The sequence below is a fragment of the Gigantopelta aegis genome, chromosome 3 (genome assembly GCF_016097555.1).
Source record: "Gigantopelta aegis isolate Gae_Host chromosome 3, Gae_host_genome, whole genome shotgun sequence".
NCBI classification, from domain to species: Eukaryota; Metazoa; Mollusca; class Gastropoda; order Neomphalida; family Peltospiridae; genus Gigantopelta; species Gigantopelta aegis.
This window is the reverse complement of record NC_054701.1, coordinates 76610440-76628890: the sequence shown is the minus strand read 5'-3', so window position 1 is coordinate 76628890 and position 18451 is coordinate 76610440. Positions and strand designations below refer to the sequence as shown.

Below are 18451 nucleotides of genomic sequence, written 5' to 3'. Positions count from 1 at the left end.
CCAATTAACGTAGATTTGGTTGATACTTTCCATATTGAAAAACACTTGTGATGAATCCTCTTATAACTGCTGTATTACAGTGGGATCGAAAAGAAGTCTACAGGTGATGTTGCCCAAGATAATCCGAGGGTCCAATCTCATGATGGGACAGGTAGTCCCGAACTGTGGAGTCCAGGAGTCATGTGGTCCTCGCATGTTTCCCGTCAGTGTGTTCACTGGACACGGCAACGAGAAACAGCCGGAAATCTGTGTCAGTGGGAAAATGTAAGTATTTATTTAAAGATAGCAGCAGAGTGTGTCTTGTTAAGATTCCATTTCTTTTAATAAATTAACTTGACTTATAACCTGTGACATTCACACACACACACACACACTTTTTAATAGATTATTCTGAACATTCCAGTAGCCTTTCACAATCTTTTCTCTCTCTCTTTTTTTATTCTTGTTTATTGAATACAACTTCTATTGTTGTAATTTTACTATTTTATTAAAAAATTATTATTACATTTTAAATTGACTAAATTTATGAGCCAAAAAACATTTAGAGAAAATTTTTGACAATAATTTGGTTACTTGAGCAGTAGGTTTAATTAACAGTAAAAAATATATATGTGTAGATACTTAAAAAAGAAAAAATTGTTTCAGGTACAAGGACCTTTTTCAGAGCGGTAATTCAAATAAATAAAAATCGTTTGAAAAAAATCACTTTAAACTGTTAAGTACGGTAATTAACATAATGGGCTGATTTACAAAATACATTTAACTACATAATTTTTATATTTGTAATGCTTGAAACCTTCATTTAAGAATCAAGCATCATAAATTCGGCCCTGTATTTGATTACGGTACCAATTTCAAACAATATTTATCATTATGATCAGGAATGTAAATAATTTTTAAATAACTGAAATTTACTTGATAAATTATCAAACTTTAATTTAAATCTGTTACAGCGTGATGTCTGAAACAGTAAATGATGCAGGACGAGGGTTTAACGTGGTTGTGGTTGATCACAAGACTGGGAGAGCCACAATGCTCACTAGAGTGGACACATATACATATGGTATGTTGATAGACAATACTGTTAAGACTGTTGGCACATAGGGGTTGGGGATAGCTATGTTGTATTTCACCATTTACAGACATTAATCCTCATTTTACTAATGCAAATTGAGTTATTTTCATCACAAAGTGAAAAAGTAGTTAGAATATGTAAAATGTAACTGGATGACTGGAACTTTTTACATATTTTTTTTAAGATCATCTAGCAATTGTCTCCCCATCTATTTCACCAGAAAATCCCACACAAATTAACTAAAAATGATTTTTCAAAATAAAGTACTAGATGTGTATGAATTTATACATAAATTTAACTGCCATACTTCTATTCTGTAAAAACCCAGAAAAAACCAAAAGAGCATTTATATGTCTTCTCAAAGTAACTGAATTAACTTTTATACTTCCAAACTGCACAAAACACAAAATGTATTGGCTAATCAAATCCATTTGCGGGATTAAAACCAGCATTAACGTATCAGAAATTCTGGGATTCCTCACAAGCGTAATGGTAAAACTAACACTTTCATAATTATCAACAATAATATCAGTATTTTTATGCACATGTTTATTTATTTTTACGATAAATATGAAACTCCTATGCAATATTACTCAGATATCCGTCCATCTGTTTGTATGTTTCAGACAGTACCGATCTGGAAATATTTCTGGAATCACTGGCTGATGGAAATATTGTTATTGCTGTTGTTGCTGATGATGGGGCCAAGAAGTAAATATTTGTTTTATTTCTATTTTCATAGTTCATTGACAGACTGTCACTTAGTGAACCATTAGTGTAAACTAAATGTCCAAATCTTATTGTCGTCTAATAACTGAAATCTTGTACAAATTGGATCTATTTGTAATGAAACTGATGCCTGTTAATTATGTTGACAACCAGTGTTTCTGCCAGAAAGAAATATTTGGAAATGGTGATATGGAATTGAATACAACCACAGTCAAGCAGGTAGGGGGGGGGGGGGGGGCTCCCCCAGAAAGAAAATGGGTTATGTTTAGGGTTAGGGTTAAGAAAATCATACAGTAATACATTTTTTCAAAAAGTTAACTTAAAAAAATATAATCTGCAAAACAGTTTAGGTATGGCGCCATACCCATTTTACCCGCTGGCAGAAACCCTGGTTGTTAACCTATTACATGTACTTTTTTTAATCCATTTAACCCATTTGTTTCTTTCAAAAATAGTTAATGTTACACATTTCAGAGTTGTACAATTAGTTGTATCCCATTCGTTCTCAACTATAGTTGGGTTGTGACTGGCATGTATGTCCTGGAGTTGTGTGGCTTGATTCTGTGTATGCTAGAATATGGTAAAAATAACAGTTGATCATATTGTTTTTGACTGGTATTTAGGAAATAATCATATGGAGGTTTTGGATTTGCGGGTGTTATTTGATCCCGCAAATGTAATTTTTGACTGAAGGTGTTAGCCTGAGGTAAAAAACATGAAACATTTGCGGGCAACAAATAGACAATAGCACCCACAAATGTAAAAACTCAATATGGTTATGTCCATTGTAAACTGAATCGTTTTTCTGCGGAGCTAACTGTATATTTTGTATTTCCTGAAAAAATACCTGGCTACAATCTAACTGTAGACCCTTGAATCGTCAACTTCGCCTGTTCCAATTGCTAATGACGTCACTTTCTAATGACGTCATTAGGTTTCCGGGTGTTATTTTCATTTGATCCCAGAAAAAGAATGTAATTAACCAATCACAATACAGAACACACTCGCCATCAGTTTACAGTTGTATTTAAATTGTTTTTACAATATTGAAGAGAAAAAAATAAATGGCCAAAACAAATTTAAACATTGATTCATCCAATATAAAAACCTGGCTATACCAATGAGGATGCAAACAACTACAAAACAAATGATCTCATTATAAATTGTCTGAATGTTTGTATCTTTGTTTCAGACTGAGCTACATGGCACAGGAACTGCTGAACAAGCTGGGTAGCGGTCTCATTCAGAACCTCCGCTTCAGAGACGTCTGGTACTTCGTGGGGCAGAAAGGCATACAGGGCTTCACAAAGATGGAAATGGTAATACATAGAGCCATTGCATACGTGTGTGTCATACCAGTGTTTAACAATGAGTATGGAGTAATAATACATGTACCAGGGTGTGACATAGTCCAGTTGTAACTCACTTGTTTGATGCTCGGTCAGTCTAGGATCGATCCTCGTCGATGGGCCCATTAGGTTATTTCTCGCTCCAGCCAGTGCACCATGACTGGTATATCAAAGGCTGTGGTATGTGCTCTCCTGTCTGTGGGATTGTGCATATAAAAGATCCCTTGCTACTAATGAAAAAAAATGTAGCAGGTTTCCTCTCTATGACTGTCAAAATGACCATGTGTTTGACATCCAATAGCCGATGATGGTATAAATCAGTGTGCCCTGGTGGTGTCGTTAAACAAACTTTTTATAAAACATGTACTAGTCTCAGACAAGCTCTTTACCACTGGTCTATGTCACACCCTGATAATGATTTCAGTACCAGTCCAAGGTTTTTCAGAAGCTACAGAAGCTAGGAAGTTGGATGTGTGTATTTTATATTGTAATAATCAAAGTTGGATTACCTTTAAAATTAATATTTAATATAATCCAAATCTAATGTTCTGGGCTTGTCATTTTGGGTTTCACTATCTTCAAAAATTGCAGAATGCATGAGTTCTTTACCTTTGCCAATAATCTCTATGACATATTTTAGTCATTTGCGTACATATTTTGTAATAATAATACGTTATTGAAAATATTTTGCTAACAATGTTAGACATGAGTTAGTTGAAGGAGACAGACATGTAATCAGCTATATCCTTCTCAAACAAAAAGTTAAATGATTTATTTGACTTTATTGTAATATTTGATGGATAACAGATTCTTACTATACAGGTTAACAGAACAAGTTTTGACAGTCAGCATCCAGCATGGGCAGATAACCTGTCTTGATTACATCTCACTATCGTACCTCCCAGAGATGAAGATAAAATTCTTCTATAATTATGAATTTATGACCTAGTCGCCTGCGCCTCTGACAGGCCTGTGCTACAACAGCTTGCTCTGAATGTGCATGTTAAACCCTATGACCTGACCTGACCTGACCTGACCTGACCTGACCTGACCTGACCTGACCTAGTCTGTTTTTATATTACAGATCAGTTATGCTGGCTTTGAAGGAGAATGGCCTAAAGCACTGAAAGCTGCATTTTGTGTACCAACGAAAAGTAAGAAACCGCTATAACATAGGTTAATCCAAATTAGCAGCAAGTGATCTTTTCTAGAAACCGCTATAACATAGGTTAATCCAAATTAGCAGCTAGTGATCTTTTCTAGAAACCGCTATAACATAGGTTAATCCAAATTAGCAGCTAGTGATCTTTTCTAGAAACCGCTATAACATAGGTTAATCCAAATTAGCAGCTAGTGATCTTTTCTGTTTGAATTGCAGTAAGGGGAGGGATGTAGCCCAGTGATAAAGCAATCACATGGTGTACAGTTGGCCTGGAATCAATTCCATTTGTTGGGCACACTGGGCTATATCTCATTCCAGTCAGTGCACCATGACTGGTATATCAAAGGACATGGAATGTGCTCTCTTGTCTATGGGGTAGTGCATATATTACTACTAATGGAAAAATGTAGCTGGTTTCCTTGCTAAGACTATGTCAAAATTACCAAATATTTGACATCCAACAGCCAGTGATTAATAAATCATTGTGCTCTAGTGGTGGTGTTTAACAAAAACAAACTTTTTAACTTTGAACTGCAGTAACTTTATGTGTTTAACAAATATTAGATAAAGCAAATTACACCACAGACTGAGTGCTCTTGAATTGAATAAAAGTCTATATTTTTATCAGTATTTTGTAGGATTATTTTTTTGGTAATGGTTACAATTACCTACTGTGTTTCAAAAGTACACTAACATGTTTTATATTATGACAAACATCCTCGGAAATACTGAGCTGACCAAGTTACTAACCAGAAAACATGCAAGAGGGTGTTGTTTGAAGTTTGTAGTGGGGCTGGGGTCGCATTATGATCCCCCTAAAATATGGTTTAAAAACAATTCTTGGAGCAGGAGGAGTTTCGACCCCCAAACCCTCCCCTCTGCACATGCACCTGACTAGTATCACATGCCCTAATTGATTATATAACACTGAATTTTCTGGGCCCTTCAGAATATGGGGGTGAAGTGTGCATCTCTAACACCTACAGGTACACCCTGGACACAAGCCTGTATTATTATCCACATGGTTCAACATAACCGAGTTAATAAAAATCATATGAAGCACACATGTAATAACAAGTGTAATGAAGTAATTTTAGGAAGCGATGTCATAACATGATGTTGCTTCCCCAGTCCTAGCTCGGACATTGCATGTGAAATATGACATCATTTCATCATCTCCTAGTTGTCGTTGAAATATTTTGAGACGGCCCTTGTTATTCATGAAAAAATACCAATGATAATATGGATAATAAAGAAATTATTACGCTCGCGTGTATGTCAGAATTTATGTATTAACTTCACTCTCGCTCAGGCAATGCAATAATCCTGACACTCGTTTCGTAAAATCAGATTGACACGCAAGCAAATATAATAATCTCTATTCATAATATATATTGGCATAAAATTAACAGATATAACATTTTAAACATTAATTTAATTTCTTTTTTTCAGTTATTGGCCAAGCAATAGTTCCTGACCCGGATGTAATACGAAATGACGCCCGACGTAATTTCTGTAAGAAATACGATGGATATTTTGAATACTGTGATCGTAAGTACTAAAGTGTTGCTTTTGACTTTTGGATATAACCTACTTTTGTCATAATGTCTTTAAGCATATTTTTATATTATTTGAATTGTTTGTTTGAATTTCATGTGTATAAGATTTCTGGAAATGTGTGGCCAATCAAGCTGTTTGAATATCATTGATATGATGAATTGTTTTTAAATCCTGTTTAAATACATTGGCAATAACAGTCAAATGAGCATGCTTTCTTATACAACTGACATTTTTATTAGGATGAGCAAGAACACCAGGTATATAAATATGAATACTCTAAGTAGAAAACTAAATTTCAACCATAAATACAGGACATATGTTTTAGAGAAATACGTACCTTTAATTTTGTATACTGTTATATGCACTGTTAATTCTGTATACTGTTATAGGTATCTTTAATTCTCTATACTGTTATAAGTACCTTTAATTTTGTATTTCCTCAGCTATTAAATACCTTTAATTTTGTATTTCCTCATAACTATTAAGTACCTTTAATTTTGTATTTCCTCATAACTATTAAGTACCTTTAATTTTGTATTTCCTCATAACTATTAAGTACAGGTACCTTTAATTCTGTATAACGTTATAAGTACCTTTAATTGTGTATATGTTGTATTATTCAGCCTCACATGTTGATGAATTCCCCAAGACGGTGCGAGTGATTGACCAGGCTTTTAGTGAACATCCCATCTTCTCTGTTCCCATTGTGGTGGTTCCAGGTACTTTGTTTTTAAATTAATATTTCTCTGATTTCTCTAATTGTTTCTTACATTTGTGTCAGTGAATGCAGAATAAATGTTATTTATACTCATATAAGAAATTGATCTCAATTTGAAAACAAATGCAGGGTTGTTTTTTTTTCATTTTCTTTTTTCTTTCTTGGTTTTTTTCTTGTTGTTTTTTACTTAATTGTGTAATATTTACTGTGCCATTCTCGTATATTTATAAATCATAGTTATATGTAAATCCAATGATGACCTTTTCTGTGTCATTATTTCAAATGTTTTTCCACATATACATTTTCAGTTTAGATTTTACATTTAACCAAATATGAAAAAAAAAAAGGAAAAAAGAAAAAAACTTACAGAGATAGAGGTTTGAGCTGAAAGCATTTTAAATCCACATATCACACCACAGTCTGATCTTTGATGCTCAACTCTTAATTTCTCTGATTATAAACTTCAAAGAGTTTAGATTAAAAAAATATTTATAGGTACAGATCTTCAGATCCTTTGTAGTTTCTGTTGGATTGTGATTGTGTCTACTTGCAGGCCTCAACCACAATGCACTTGTTCGTTCGCTGGAAACAACACTGATGCAACCAGGCATTCAACCTAACTTGGTTTGCGTAAGTTAATATGTTTCTAATTTACTGTTTCTAACTTATATTCAGAATACAAGTCAGTCTTCCTTAATAATTTTCATGTACTTACCTTTTGTGAAACCCAGTAGCCGATGTGTATTTTTGTGCTGGGGTGTCATTAAACATTCATTCATTCATTTATTCATTCATTCGTTCATTCATTCATTAATTTGTTCATTTGTTCATTTGTTCATTCATTCGTTCCTTCCTTGATGATTATATTTGTTTACTAAATGCTTGTAAGTATAACCAGGGAAACACAGAAGTATCCCACTGCAGACCGAACCAGTAAATGTTGAGAGCAACCAATTTTCAATAATTAAATTTCCCTTACATTCATTACAATATAACATATCCCATTGGTCCAGACCTAGCAACGGGAGTTTGTTAATTTCTCGATGAATATAAAAATTACGTTGTCAAGGAATGTCATACCTGATAACGTCATTTTATATCGGTAATTTGTCTTACTGAGCATTATTGTTTTAACCAAAAAAATTATTCAAAATAAAATATGTAATTTTAATGTTATTATTAGTAAATATGTTTCAAATTTAATATTATAAGTATTGTCTGTTATTTCTTTGATGTTCATCTGGGTGTGAACAAAAAAAAAAATCCACAAACTTATGTGAGAACGGCTTTGCCGAATCACACAGTTTGCAGATGATTTTTTTTGTACCCTGATGAATGTAAACGAAATAACAGACAATCCTTAATAATGATCTGATACAGTAAACCAGGGGTGAAATATGTGTGGCTATTTAGCTCAGTTGATTGCGTGCTCGCTTGAGGTATTTGCATTGCAGGATCGAGCCACCTCGGGGGATCCATTCAAGTGATTGATTAAAAAAAAATACACTTTAAAATTTATTGTCAATCATGCACAACCTGATGTTGCATTATTTTCCAGATTGGATGTTGGTTATTCACAAAATTTAGATGTATGAACATGAGCTAAGGTGTCTATTTGTGAAAAAAATCAGGTCGCTATATTTATCCAGTTTACAATACATCATCAAAGGCCACAGTCTCTGTTTTTGTAGTGTATCACTTGTCTATAATTGAAAGAAAAAAAGCCAAGGTAACGAAAAGAAATTTGACTTTTATTAGTCTGATTGAATTGACCAATATTCCTTTGTTTTACATATAGCCCTGTATATAAATGAAATGTGGAATTTTTTTTAATGAAAATCTGACAACAAGAGTTCAGTTTTGTTTCTGAAATGTTTTGACATTGTGGCCTGTTAAAAAAGAAAAGAAGACATTTGAAAAACACCATTGTCATCTTAGCTTGATCAAAACCCTACAACATGACATTGATGTTAAAAATTGAACGAATGCAGATCATGTAAACACAGAAGAAATAGTTGTGGGTTTTTTTGCATTGTCATTGATCAGGTTAAGATGGCTTCATTTTAACTGAAAGAAGAAGTTTTTCCTATTATTTTGTCAGTTTGTAAGTTTTCCTATGTGACAGCCCATGTTCATATATTGTATATTTTGTTTTTCAGTGTGTGTCTTTGTTTTAAAAACAAACTTTAATTGGAATGTTTTATTTTATTTTATTTTTTTATTTTATTTTATTTTTTTCGAATAGTTTATTAGCACCAGAAATAATTAAACATGGATTAATAAAAAAAGTTAAGTAATATATGGGATTAACAGTGAAGTTAGAAGTAAAGGAAGAAAAGGTTTTGAGTGAAAAAAGAAAGAAGAAAGGAAGGAAGGAAAGAAAGAATGAATGTTAAGATAAGATTTTGAAATAGAAAATATTAAATTTTGTCTTGTAATAAATACCTCTAGAACAATATATTGCTATGTCTTGTTTCCAGGAATATTAACCAAGGTGCCCAATATTCTTCATATTCTTTAAACTGAAATTTTTTGTATATATATATACTGATGAAAAGAAATAAGGGAATACATCAATTTGTAGTCCAAATTTAATTCACTACTAGCGTAGTAATATCTGTATTTCTAACCAAGTTGTAATTTGGGATTGAATGTCTGTAGTGTTGAATGTGCTGCCTATATGTTCCCAGTCAACTTCTGATAATACAAATTGATTTTTGATGCAGTCATTATTTCTTGTTGCTATCTGTGTGATCTTTTATTTCTTTCCATCAGTATACATAATATTTAACATTAATAAAGAGCCAATTAGCAAATACCATTATGCTTTTGTTGCTGTAAAAATATATATGTTCACCTTGGTCCTGGTACCACCATTCAGTTTCATTCCATATAACTAAGACTTCAGAACAGTGATAGAACAAATGTTCCAATGTTTCTTACTTTAAGGTGTTGTGGGATGAAAAGTTTCCAGAACATGGTGAATTAGCTTTCTTATATGGCTTCAGCAACTTTAGTCTTCCAAGCAGTACCAAATACTCAGGTAAACGGCACCTTCGGGGGGAAGATTCTGATTGATGATGACTTTTTTTATTTGAATATTCTTCAACTAAATGTATGTTGCTGATAACTGTCATTGAAATGTTTGAGTCTTAATGCAACACGCCACCATTTGTTGTGTCGTTAGTTGCTGTAGCAGCTTAATATAATCCGTTTTAGGAAATAGTACCTCATAAAAAAAAACCTCCAAAATTCTGATGTACTTTTTGAAATCTTTTTTGGATGATTACACATACATGTAGGTTGACCTCTGTAGTATTTGAATAACCCATTGGTTTGAAGCTACTTGTTATATGTATAGTACTAACTGATAACAACTGTGCAAGAGGTAAAGTACCACTTGTATAATAGCAACACGAGGCGGTGCTCAGGCATGAGTAGTACTAACTGATAACAACTGTACAAGATGTAAAGTACCACTTGTATAATAGCAACACGAGACGGTGCTCAGGCATGAGTAGTACTAACTGATAACAACTGTACAAGAGGTAAAGTACCACTTGTATAATAGCAACACGAGGCGGTGCTCAGGCATGAGTAGTACTAACTGATAACAACTGTACAAGAGGTAAAGTACCACTTGTATAATAGCAACACGAGGCGGTGCTCAGGCATGAGTAGTACTAACTGATAACAACTGTGCAAGAGGTAAAGTACCACTTGTATAATAGCAACACGAGGCGGTGCTCAGGCATGAGTAGTACTAACTGATAACAACTGTACAAGAGGTAAAGTACCACTTGTATAATAGCAACACGAGGCGGTGCTCAGGCATGAGTAGTACTAACTGATAACAACTGTGCAAGAGGTAAAGTACCACTTGTATAATAGCAACACGAGGCGGTGCTCAGGCATGAGTAGTACTAACTGATAACAACTGTACAAGAGGTAAAGTACCACTTGTATAATAGCAACACGAGGCGGTGCTCAGGCATGAGTAGTACTAACTGATAACAACTGTACAAGAGGTAAAGTACCACTTGTATAATAGCAACACGAGGCGGTGCTCAGGCATGAGTAGTACTAACTGATAACAACTGTACAAGAGGTAAAGTACCACTTGTATAATAGCAACACGAGGCGGTGCTCAGGCATGAGTAGTACTAACTGATAACAACTGTACAAGAGGTAAAGTACCACTTGTATAACAGCAACACGAGGCGGTGCTCAGGCATGAGTAGTACTAACTGATAACAACTATACAAGAGGTAAAGTACCACTTGTATAACAGCAACACGAGGCGGTGCTCAGGCATGAGTAGTACTAACTGATAACAACTATACAAGAGGTAAAGTACCACTTGTATAACAGCAACACGAGGCGGTGCTCAGGCATGAGTAGTACTAACTGATAACAACTGTACAAGAGGTAAAGTACCACTTGTATAACAGCAACACGAGGCGGTGCTCAGGCATGAGTAGTACTAACTGATAACAACTGTGCAAGAGGTAAAGTACCACTTGTATAATAGCAACACGAGGCGGTGCTCAGGCATGAGTAGTACTAACTGATAACAACTGTACAAGAGGTAAAGTACCACTTGTATAATAGCAACACGAGGCGGTGCTCAGGCATGAGTAGTACTAACTGATAACAACTGTACAAGAGGTAAAGTACCACTTGTATAATAGCAACACGAGGCGGTGCTCAGGCATGAGTAGTACTAACTGATAACAACTGTACAAGAGGTAAAGTACCACTTATAATAGCAACACGTATAATAGCAACACGAGGCGGTGCTCAGGCATGAGTAGTACTAACTGATAACAACTGTACAAGAGGTAAAGTACCACTTGTATAACAGCAACACGAGGCGGTGCTCAGGCATGAGTAGTACTAACTGATAACAACTGTACAAGAGGTAAAGTACCACTTGTATAACAGCAACACGAGGCGGTGCTCAGGCATGAGTAGTACTAACTGATAACAACTGTACAAGAGGTAAAGTACCACTTGTATAATAGCAACACGAGGCGGTGCTCAGGCATGAGTAGTACTAACTGATAACAACTGTACAAGAGGTAAAGTACCACTTGTATAATAGCAACACGAGGTGGTGCTCAGGCATGAGTAGTACTAACTGATAACAACTGTGCAAGAGGTAAAGTACCACTTGTATAATAGCAACACGAGGCGGTGCTCAGGCATGAGTAGTACTAACTGATAACAACTGTGCAAGAGGTAAAGTACCACTTGTATAACAGCAACACGAGGCGGTGCTCAGGCATGAGTAGTACTAACTGATAACAACTGTGCAAGAGGTAAAGTACCACTTGTATAATAGCAACACGAGGCGGTGCTCAGGCATGAGTAGTACTAACTGATAACAACTGTGCAAGAGGTAAAGTACCACTTGTATAATAGCAACACGAGGCAGTGCTCAGGCATGAGGGCTGTTAACTGAACAATTTTGTAATGGACCTATATTGATGTTTTACATGGTACTTGTTAGTTGAGAGCACTCCCTAAAATTAGTAGTCACATGACCCTCACAGTAGTGTTGTATTTTTCACAGAATATATTCTGACATAGAAATTGTATTAAACTGCATTGAGGAAGTAAGGATGGTGTGTAATGTTAAAGGTTAACTTTATAACAAAGTAAAGTCAAAACCAGACAAAAACCTGTTTTGCCAAGTTGTAGTCAAATATCAGGAGATGGCATCATGTATGCTTTCGTTTCCAATAAAGGCTATTTCTGTGTTGTAAAAATTATTGAAAATCCTACATTAAAATTGTTTTTTTGGGCTAATATAAAAGGAAAAACAACTCCAGAATAATGGCAGTGATATATTTGTTGAAGATTTATCCAGATTGCAACTGTGTAATGACGTACTGACAATTATCACAAGTGATGTCACTTAATGAATCATGATGTCATCCTTGTTTCAAATAAAGTTTGGAATATTTAGTCTAGGTATTTTGTAAGATGTTCTTTCTTTTTCTTTTTTTTTTAGAGCAAATGGTCAAAGCATTAAGAAAAATTGAAGATTTGCATCCAGATTCTGTAAGCCACTAATCATCTAATGATTGAGAAAAAATATTGTTTCTTCATTCATGTTGATGAATTGCATGGTAAAATAAGTTGATGCTGTAGGATATTGGCTTTATCCTTTTCAGGATGAATGGAGAAAATTTCCCATTCTTATCTTAACAGGATAATATGTCATGTATTAGTCACTGCATGTTACTTCTTGAATCAGAATATTTCTTTATCCCGGCCTCTTAGTTTTAAAAATAATTTTGACATAAAAATAGGATTTGTTCCACGGTTCAGTAAACTATTCAATTAGCTGTAATATCCTTTTAGCCATCGTGTGATTCTGTTGACCCCACTGTAGATGATTTGGGATAATAATTATAAGAGGAACTCTTTAAGACATGTAGCTGCTTAATGCAGGTTTGTTTATAAGGTGATTTGGGATCATAAAATAGTGGTCTATTTAGACAGGTGGCTGCTTCATGTGGGTCAATAATTTAATAATATGATTCAGGGGCCTAATTCACTAAACTCTCACAACTTTGCGATCTCGCAGTGCAATGCTAAAAGACTCGCAAAGAGGATGCTTTGTTGTCTAGCAGAACCTAAGAGAGCTTTGTGAATTAGGCCCCAGGACCATAAAAAGATGTCTTACTTTAGGTGACTGCTTAATAAGAGGCTACCACATGAGTGGGTTTGCCTTTTACCAAGTTTCAGCACATATTATTTTCACCTGTTTTAAATTACCATGGGATCAGTTGTTGACATCTCAAACACATGAATAATTCAGTGTGTATTTTTTTCTTTTATTACTTCCTTAATTTTTAATTATTTGTTTTTTTAAATCTGGCATTTTAAAATTATATGAACTTTATTGGAGAAATAGTATACTGATTGAAAAAAATAAGGGAAGACATAAATAGCCACAATAAATATTGACCGTAACCAAAAACCTCTCATTCACAGTATCAGGAAGTTAACTGTGTTACTGGCTATGGGCCCATTTCACTAAACATCGTAAGTTTATGTCTGCTACTAGCAGTTATACCCATTGTGCATTTACACATGTTTGGCATTAATTTCACGCAGAAAATTACATCATTACGGAAGCTGGAGTATTTTAAAGACAAAAGAAAATGAAATATGTCTTCTTCTAAATATATTTGTTGAACTATAATAGTAATAAGAATTGTGGTTTAGTCGTAGATTTATGTTTACGTGCAAAACTCGGTTTACGGTGTTTTGTGAAGTTGGGCCCAGGGCTTTCGATTGCATCAAAATTGAGGCGATAAAGATCGTAGCCAAAATACAGGTGTCCAAAATAGTCACGCCCAAATTAACTACGAATATGCTGACCTCAAAATATTTCACCTCAAAAGCACTGAAATGTTAAGTTTAATTATATTATAATAACTTGAAATGCATTTGTAAATATTGGCTGCTCTCCAGCAGGTTTTAATGACTGTACTGAACTAAAACGACCTTCCTGTGCTCAGAAAGTGAAAGTTTGTTTTGTTTAATGACACCACTAGAGCACATTGATTTGTTAATCATCGGCTATTGGATGTCAAACCTTTGGTAATTTTGATATATAGTCTTAGAGAGGAAACCCGCTACATTTTTCCATTGGTAGCAAGGGATTTTTTATATGCACCATCCCACAGACAGGATAGCACGTACCACAGCCTTTGATATGCCAGTTGTTGTGCACTGGCTGGAATGAGGTGCTCAGAAAAGACAAAAGTGTCTGTTGTGTTCAAATTAATGAGATCTAAAGCCTTGCTGTCTGTCGACACCTCGGTACTGACGTTCAGTCGGTTTGGGATCAGTCCCCATCAGTGGGGCCCATTGGGCTATTTCTCACTCCAGCCAGTGCACCATGACTGGTATATCAAAGGCCATGGTATGTGCTATCCTGTCTATGGGATGGTGCATATAAAAGATCCCTTGCTGCTAATCGAAAAGAGTAGCCCATGAAATGGCAACAGCAGGTTTCCTCTCTCAATATTTGTGTGGTCCTTAACCATACATGTATGTCCGACGCCATATTACCGTAAATAAAATATGTTGAGTGCATCGGTAAATAAAACATTTCCTTCCTTCCTGTATTGTTATGCATACATAACTACTCTTAGACTGATAATGAATAACAAGAGTACCGGTGAGGTACATGATAAGCTCATCAGGAGTTTTATGGAAAACCATATCTATATTAATGAATATGTTACGGATATGATTCAAGTCTATTTATGTGAAATTTTTGCAATGTAATGGATGAACAGTTTGTTTTGGACCAACCACCATCTCAAGTTGTTCCTACATGTGAGATTTGATGGTCCTATATGCATCTGTATGCAAGATATGGTCCGGACAAGGATTTACTGCTATGTACAATAGGCCATGAAAAGTAGGTCACAGTGACTAGTAATAAATAGTATGTGACACACCACCATCCCAAGTTGTTCCTATGTTTGAGGTTTGATGGTCCTGTATGCATCTGTATGCAAGATATAGTCCGGACAAGAAAAAGTTAACAGACGGACGTACGGATCTGACAGGCCTACGGATGGACAGACAACATATACCATAATACAACCCATCACAGATGGGTGTATTAAAATTTGTCGCAAATACCATGTGTTCCCTTATATTTTTCCATCAGTATACATCGAGTAGTAAATTTTTGTCTCATCTTTAGGGAGTTGAATTATGAGATGTAGTGTTACTTTTTTAATGGATGTTTAGCTCAGTGTTATATTTCTCTATTTCTCACAAACTAAGTCCTAGATCGAATAAAATCTCTTTGTTTTTTTCGTTTTACACTTTTTCGATAGAACTGTATAAATAAAAAATAGTACATCACAAATTAAGTTCAAAAATTCAATTTAATTTTTTTTTTTTTTTTTTGGGTACACTTTTTATATAGAACTGTATAAATAAAAAATAGTATGACACAAATTTCTTTTAATAAATTAATTTCAAAAACTTAATTTAATTTGTTGGGTTTTTTTTGGACAATACACTGGCAGAGAACATCTATAAGTGCAATGAAATCAATGTGTGTTAGGCAAGACATTTGATTATTTAATTATTTTTCCATCTACAAGATTCTACATTGTTGTTTTTTTGTCGTGGTTTGCGAAATTTACAGAGTACAGGTGGTTTGCTGCACACTATCGTAGGTGATTAGTTTGTGTCATCTGAGCAGCAGAGCAATATGCTAGTCATTAAACTGACTGTACCATAAAAACAGTAAAAAAAAAAAACCCCACCAAACACCAGCTCTAAAAACAGTGGGGGAAAACCCTACACAAAACCGAAAACCCCCACAAAATCCATCAACCCATAGTCTGTCCCAGCCTCCTACAAAAAAGTTTTTTGTAAATAATTTCAGTTTTGTTTGACGTAAGAAGAAAAAAAAGTATTTTGGAAATTAAAAAAATTAAATTAAAATTTTGTGTCCAATTTAGAAAACAATTGGCTCAGAAATAAATAACTTGTAGTAAATTCCATAGCATGAAAAAGGCATTCCCCATGAGACGGACTATAAGTAAGTCTCCTTCTGTAATCTTTAATGGACATCTATTAAATGGACTGCCCTGAATTTGCAGCCATAGTAAGATGTTTTTGACTAACAGAGACTTTTTAACCATTAATATTACATACAGACACATGTATTAAATGGACTGCCCTGAATTTGCAGCCATAGTAAGATGTTTTTGACTAACAGAGACTTTTTAACCATTAATATTACATACAGACACATGTATTAAATGGACTGCCCTGAATTTGCAGCCATAGTAAGATGTTTTTGACTAACAGAGACTTTTTAACCATTAATATTACATACAGACACATGTATTAAATGCATTTATTATAATTTTCCAGCCAGTGCACCACAACTGGTATATATCAAAGGCCGTGGTATGTGTTATCCTGTCTGTGGGATGGTGCATATAAACGATCCCTTGCTGCTAATCGAAAGAGTAGGCCATGAAGTGGCGACAGCGGGTTTCCTGTCTTAATATCTGTGTGGTCCTTAACCATATGTCCGACACCATATAACCGTAAATAAAATGTGTTGAGTGCGTCATTAAATAAAACATTTCCTTTCCTTTATTATAATTTTTCTTTTTAAAATCAGTCACATTCTACTTAGTCATTTTACTTTCTAATACAGTGCTCAAACTTAAAGACAGCACCGATGGTGTTGAGATATAAATTGCCATAGGTAGAGAACATCTGACGGCACAGAAGTGCTGTCGGTAAATCTCCTCAACTGTGGCAAAATGTATACACCAAGTGTCCATTATCTACCAGTACTTAACATTTTCACATTTAAAATATGTCTACATACAGTAAAATAACCTTTCAGTCATGTTTATTTGCTGCAAATGTCACTTTAAAAAGAAAAAGCTAATGTTGGGCCGTTCTACCTATGGCAATTCTTAAAAAATTGCTGTGGGAAACAAATTCTTAAATTCGAGCCATGCTAATATACTAGTACATTTTGTTTTCTTGATATGTATGAATTTACTGGGAGGTAAAATTCAATTTAGGCCAACCAGAACAGTTTGTATAAGTATTTTTACATGCAAACACTTAATTTATATTTAAAAAAAAAAAAAAAAAAAAAAATTTAATGTGTAATACTGGTCATTAAAAAGACTACCCGGTATATGTATCAGCCTGAAACATGTTACAATAACAGCATATTCAGGACAGTCCATTTAGCATAAGGTGCAAATAGGATACATGAGGAGGGTGGTGGATTGTTCACCCCTCAACAAAGTGTCACCAAAATCGAGTATTTAACAGATAAATAGTTTGAAAATGTGTTGAAGAATTATTAAACGGGCTATAGGATTTCAAATTTCATGGGAAACACTTTATCAGTTCCATGCCTTGTGATCATGGGAACCCATTGCAAACTGTCTTTTAAAGGAAATGTTTTATTTAATAATGCACTCAACACATTTTATTTACGGTTATATGGTGTCGGACATATGTTAAGGATCACACAGATATTGAGAGGAAACTAGCTGTCACCACTTTATGGGCTACTCTTTTCTATTAGTAGCAAGGGATCTTTTGTATGCACCATCCCAAAGACAGGATAGCACATACCACAGTCTTTGTTATACTGGTCATGGTGCACTGGCTGGAATAAGAAATAGCCCAATGGGACCACTGATGGGGATTGATCCCAAACCGACTGTGCATCAAGTGAGCGCTGTACCACTGAGCTACGTCTCGCCCCCAGTTTAAAAAAAATAATTTTATAAATATTATTTTAGTTGAATAGTTGTGCTCGATATAATAATCATTGGAAATTAAATTTCTGTTCCGTTATTTTACCAACACGTTACCGAAAACGATCGTTTCCGTGAAATCTGAAGGCCTGTTAAACAAATGTTCCTTTCTTTTCCTACATGTAATTGCCATTGATTAATTAATGTGCTGAACTGTTGTTAAACATTTCTTTTAAATTTGCCTTTAATAATATTTACTTTGATTCAGAATCCTATGATTTTTTGTCCAAGATGTGCTTAAAGACTAAAATTGATATTGATTGCAGGAGTATGTGATTGTGTTGGAGGAAGAACTGCTTCTGGCACCAGATTTCCTGCACTTCATGGCTCAGTTCCTCGACGTCCTAAACTCCGATTCATCACTACTGGGCGTGTCGGCATGGAACTACAATAGTGTGTGCATATCTTATCATTTTAAAGATCTAATATGCATGTGGCAGTCTTTGTTAAAACATCATTTAGACTCTGCCTTGTGCAGAGATATGATTATGCCAGCCATTGCAGTTG

At 34.7% G+C, this 18451-nt stretch overlaps 1 protein-coding gene across 2 annotated transcripts in view; it reads left to right on the top strand.

The window, feature by feature from the left end:
- LOC121369095 (protein O-linked-mannose beta-1,2-N-acetylglucosaminyltransferase 1-like) overlaps window positions 1–18451 on the top strand; it is a 59524-nt gene that overhangs the window by 26729 nt on the left and 14344 nt on the right. For both annotated transcript variants that reach the window (XM_041493945.1, XM_041493946.1), the window contains exons 11-21: window positions 81–264; window positions 954–1063; window positions 1702–1786; window positions 2997–3123; window positions 4238–4307; window positions 5768–5866; window positions 6499–6594; window positions 7147–7223; window positions 9543–9636; window positions 12610–12659; window positions 18211–18337. In XM_041493945.1, coding sequence (XP_041349879.1) covers window positions 81–264; window positions 954–1063; window positions 1702–1786; window positions 2997–3123; window positions 4238–4307; window positions 5768–5866; window positions 6499–6594; window positions 7147–7223; window positions 9543–9636; window positions 12610–12659; window positions 18211–18337 — 1119 coding nt within the window. The remainder of the gene's footprint in view (window positions 1–80; window positions 265–953; window positions 1064–1701; window positions 1787–2996; window positions 3124–4237; window positions 4308–5767; window positions 5867–6498; window positions 6595–7146; window positions 7224–9542; window positions 9637–12609; window positions 12660–18210; window positions 18338–18451) is intronic.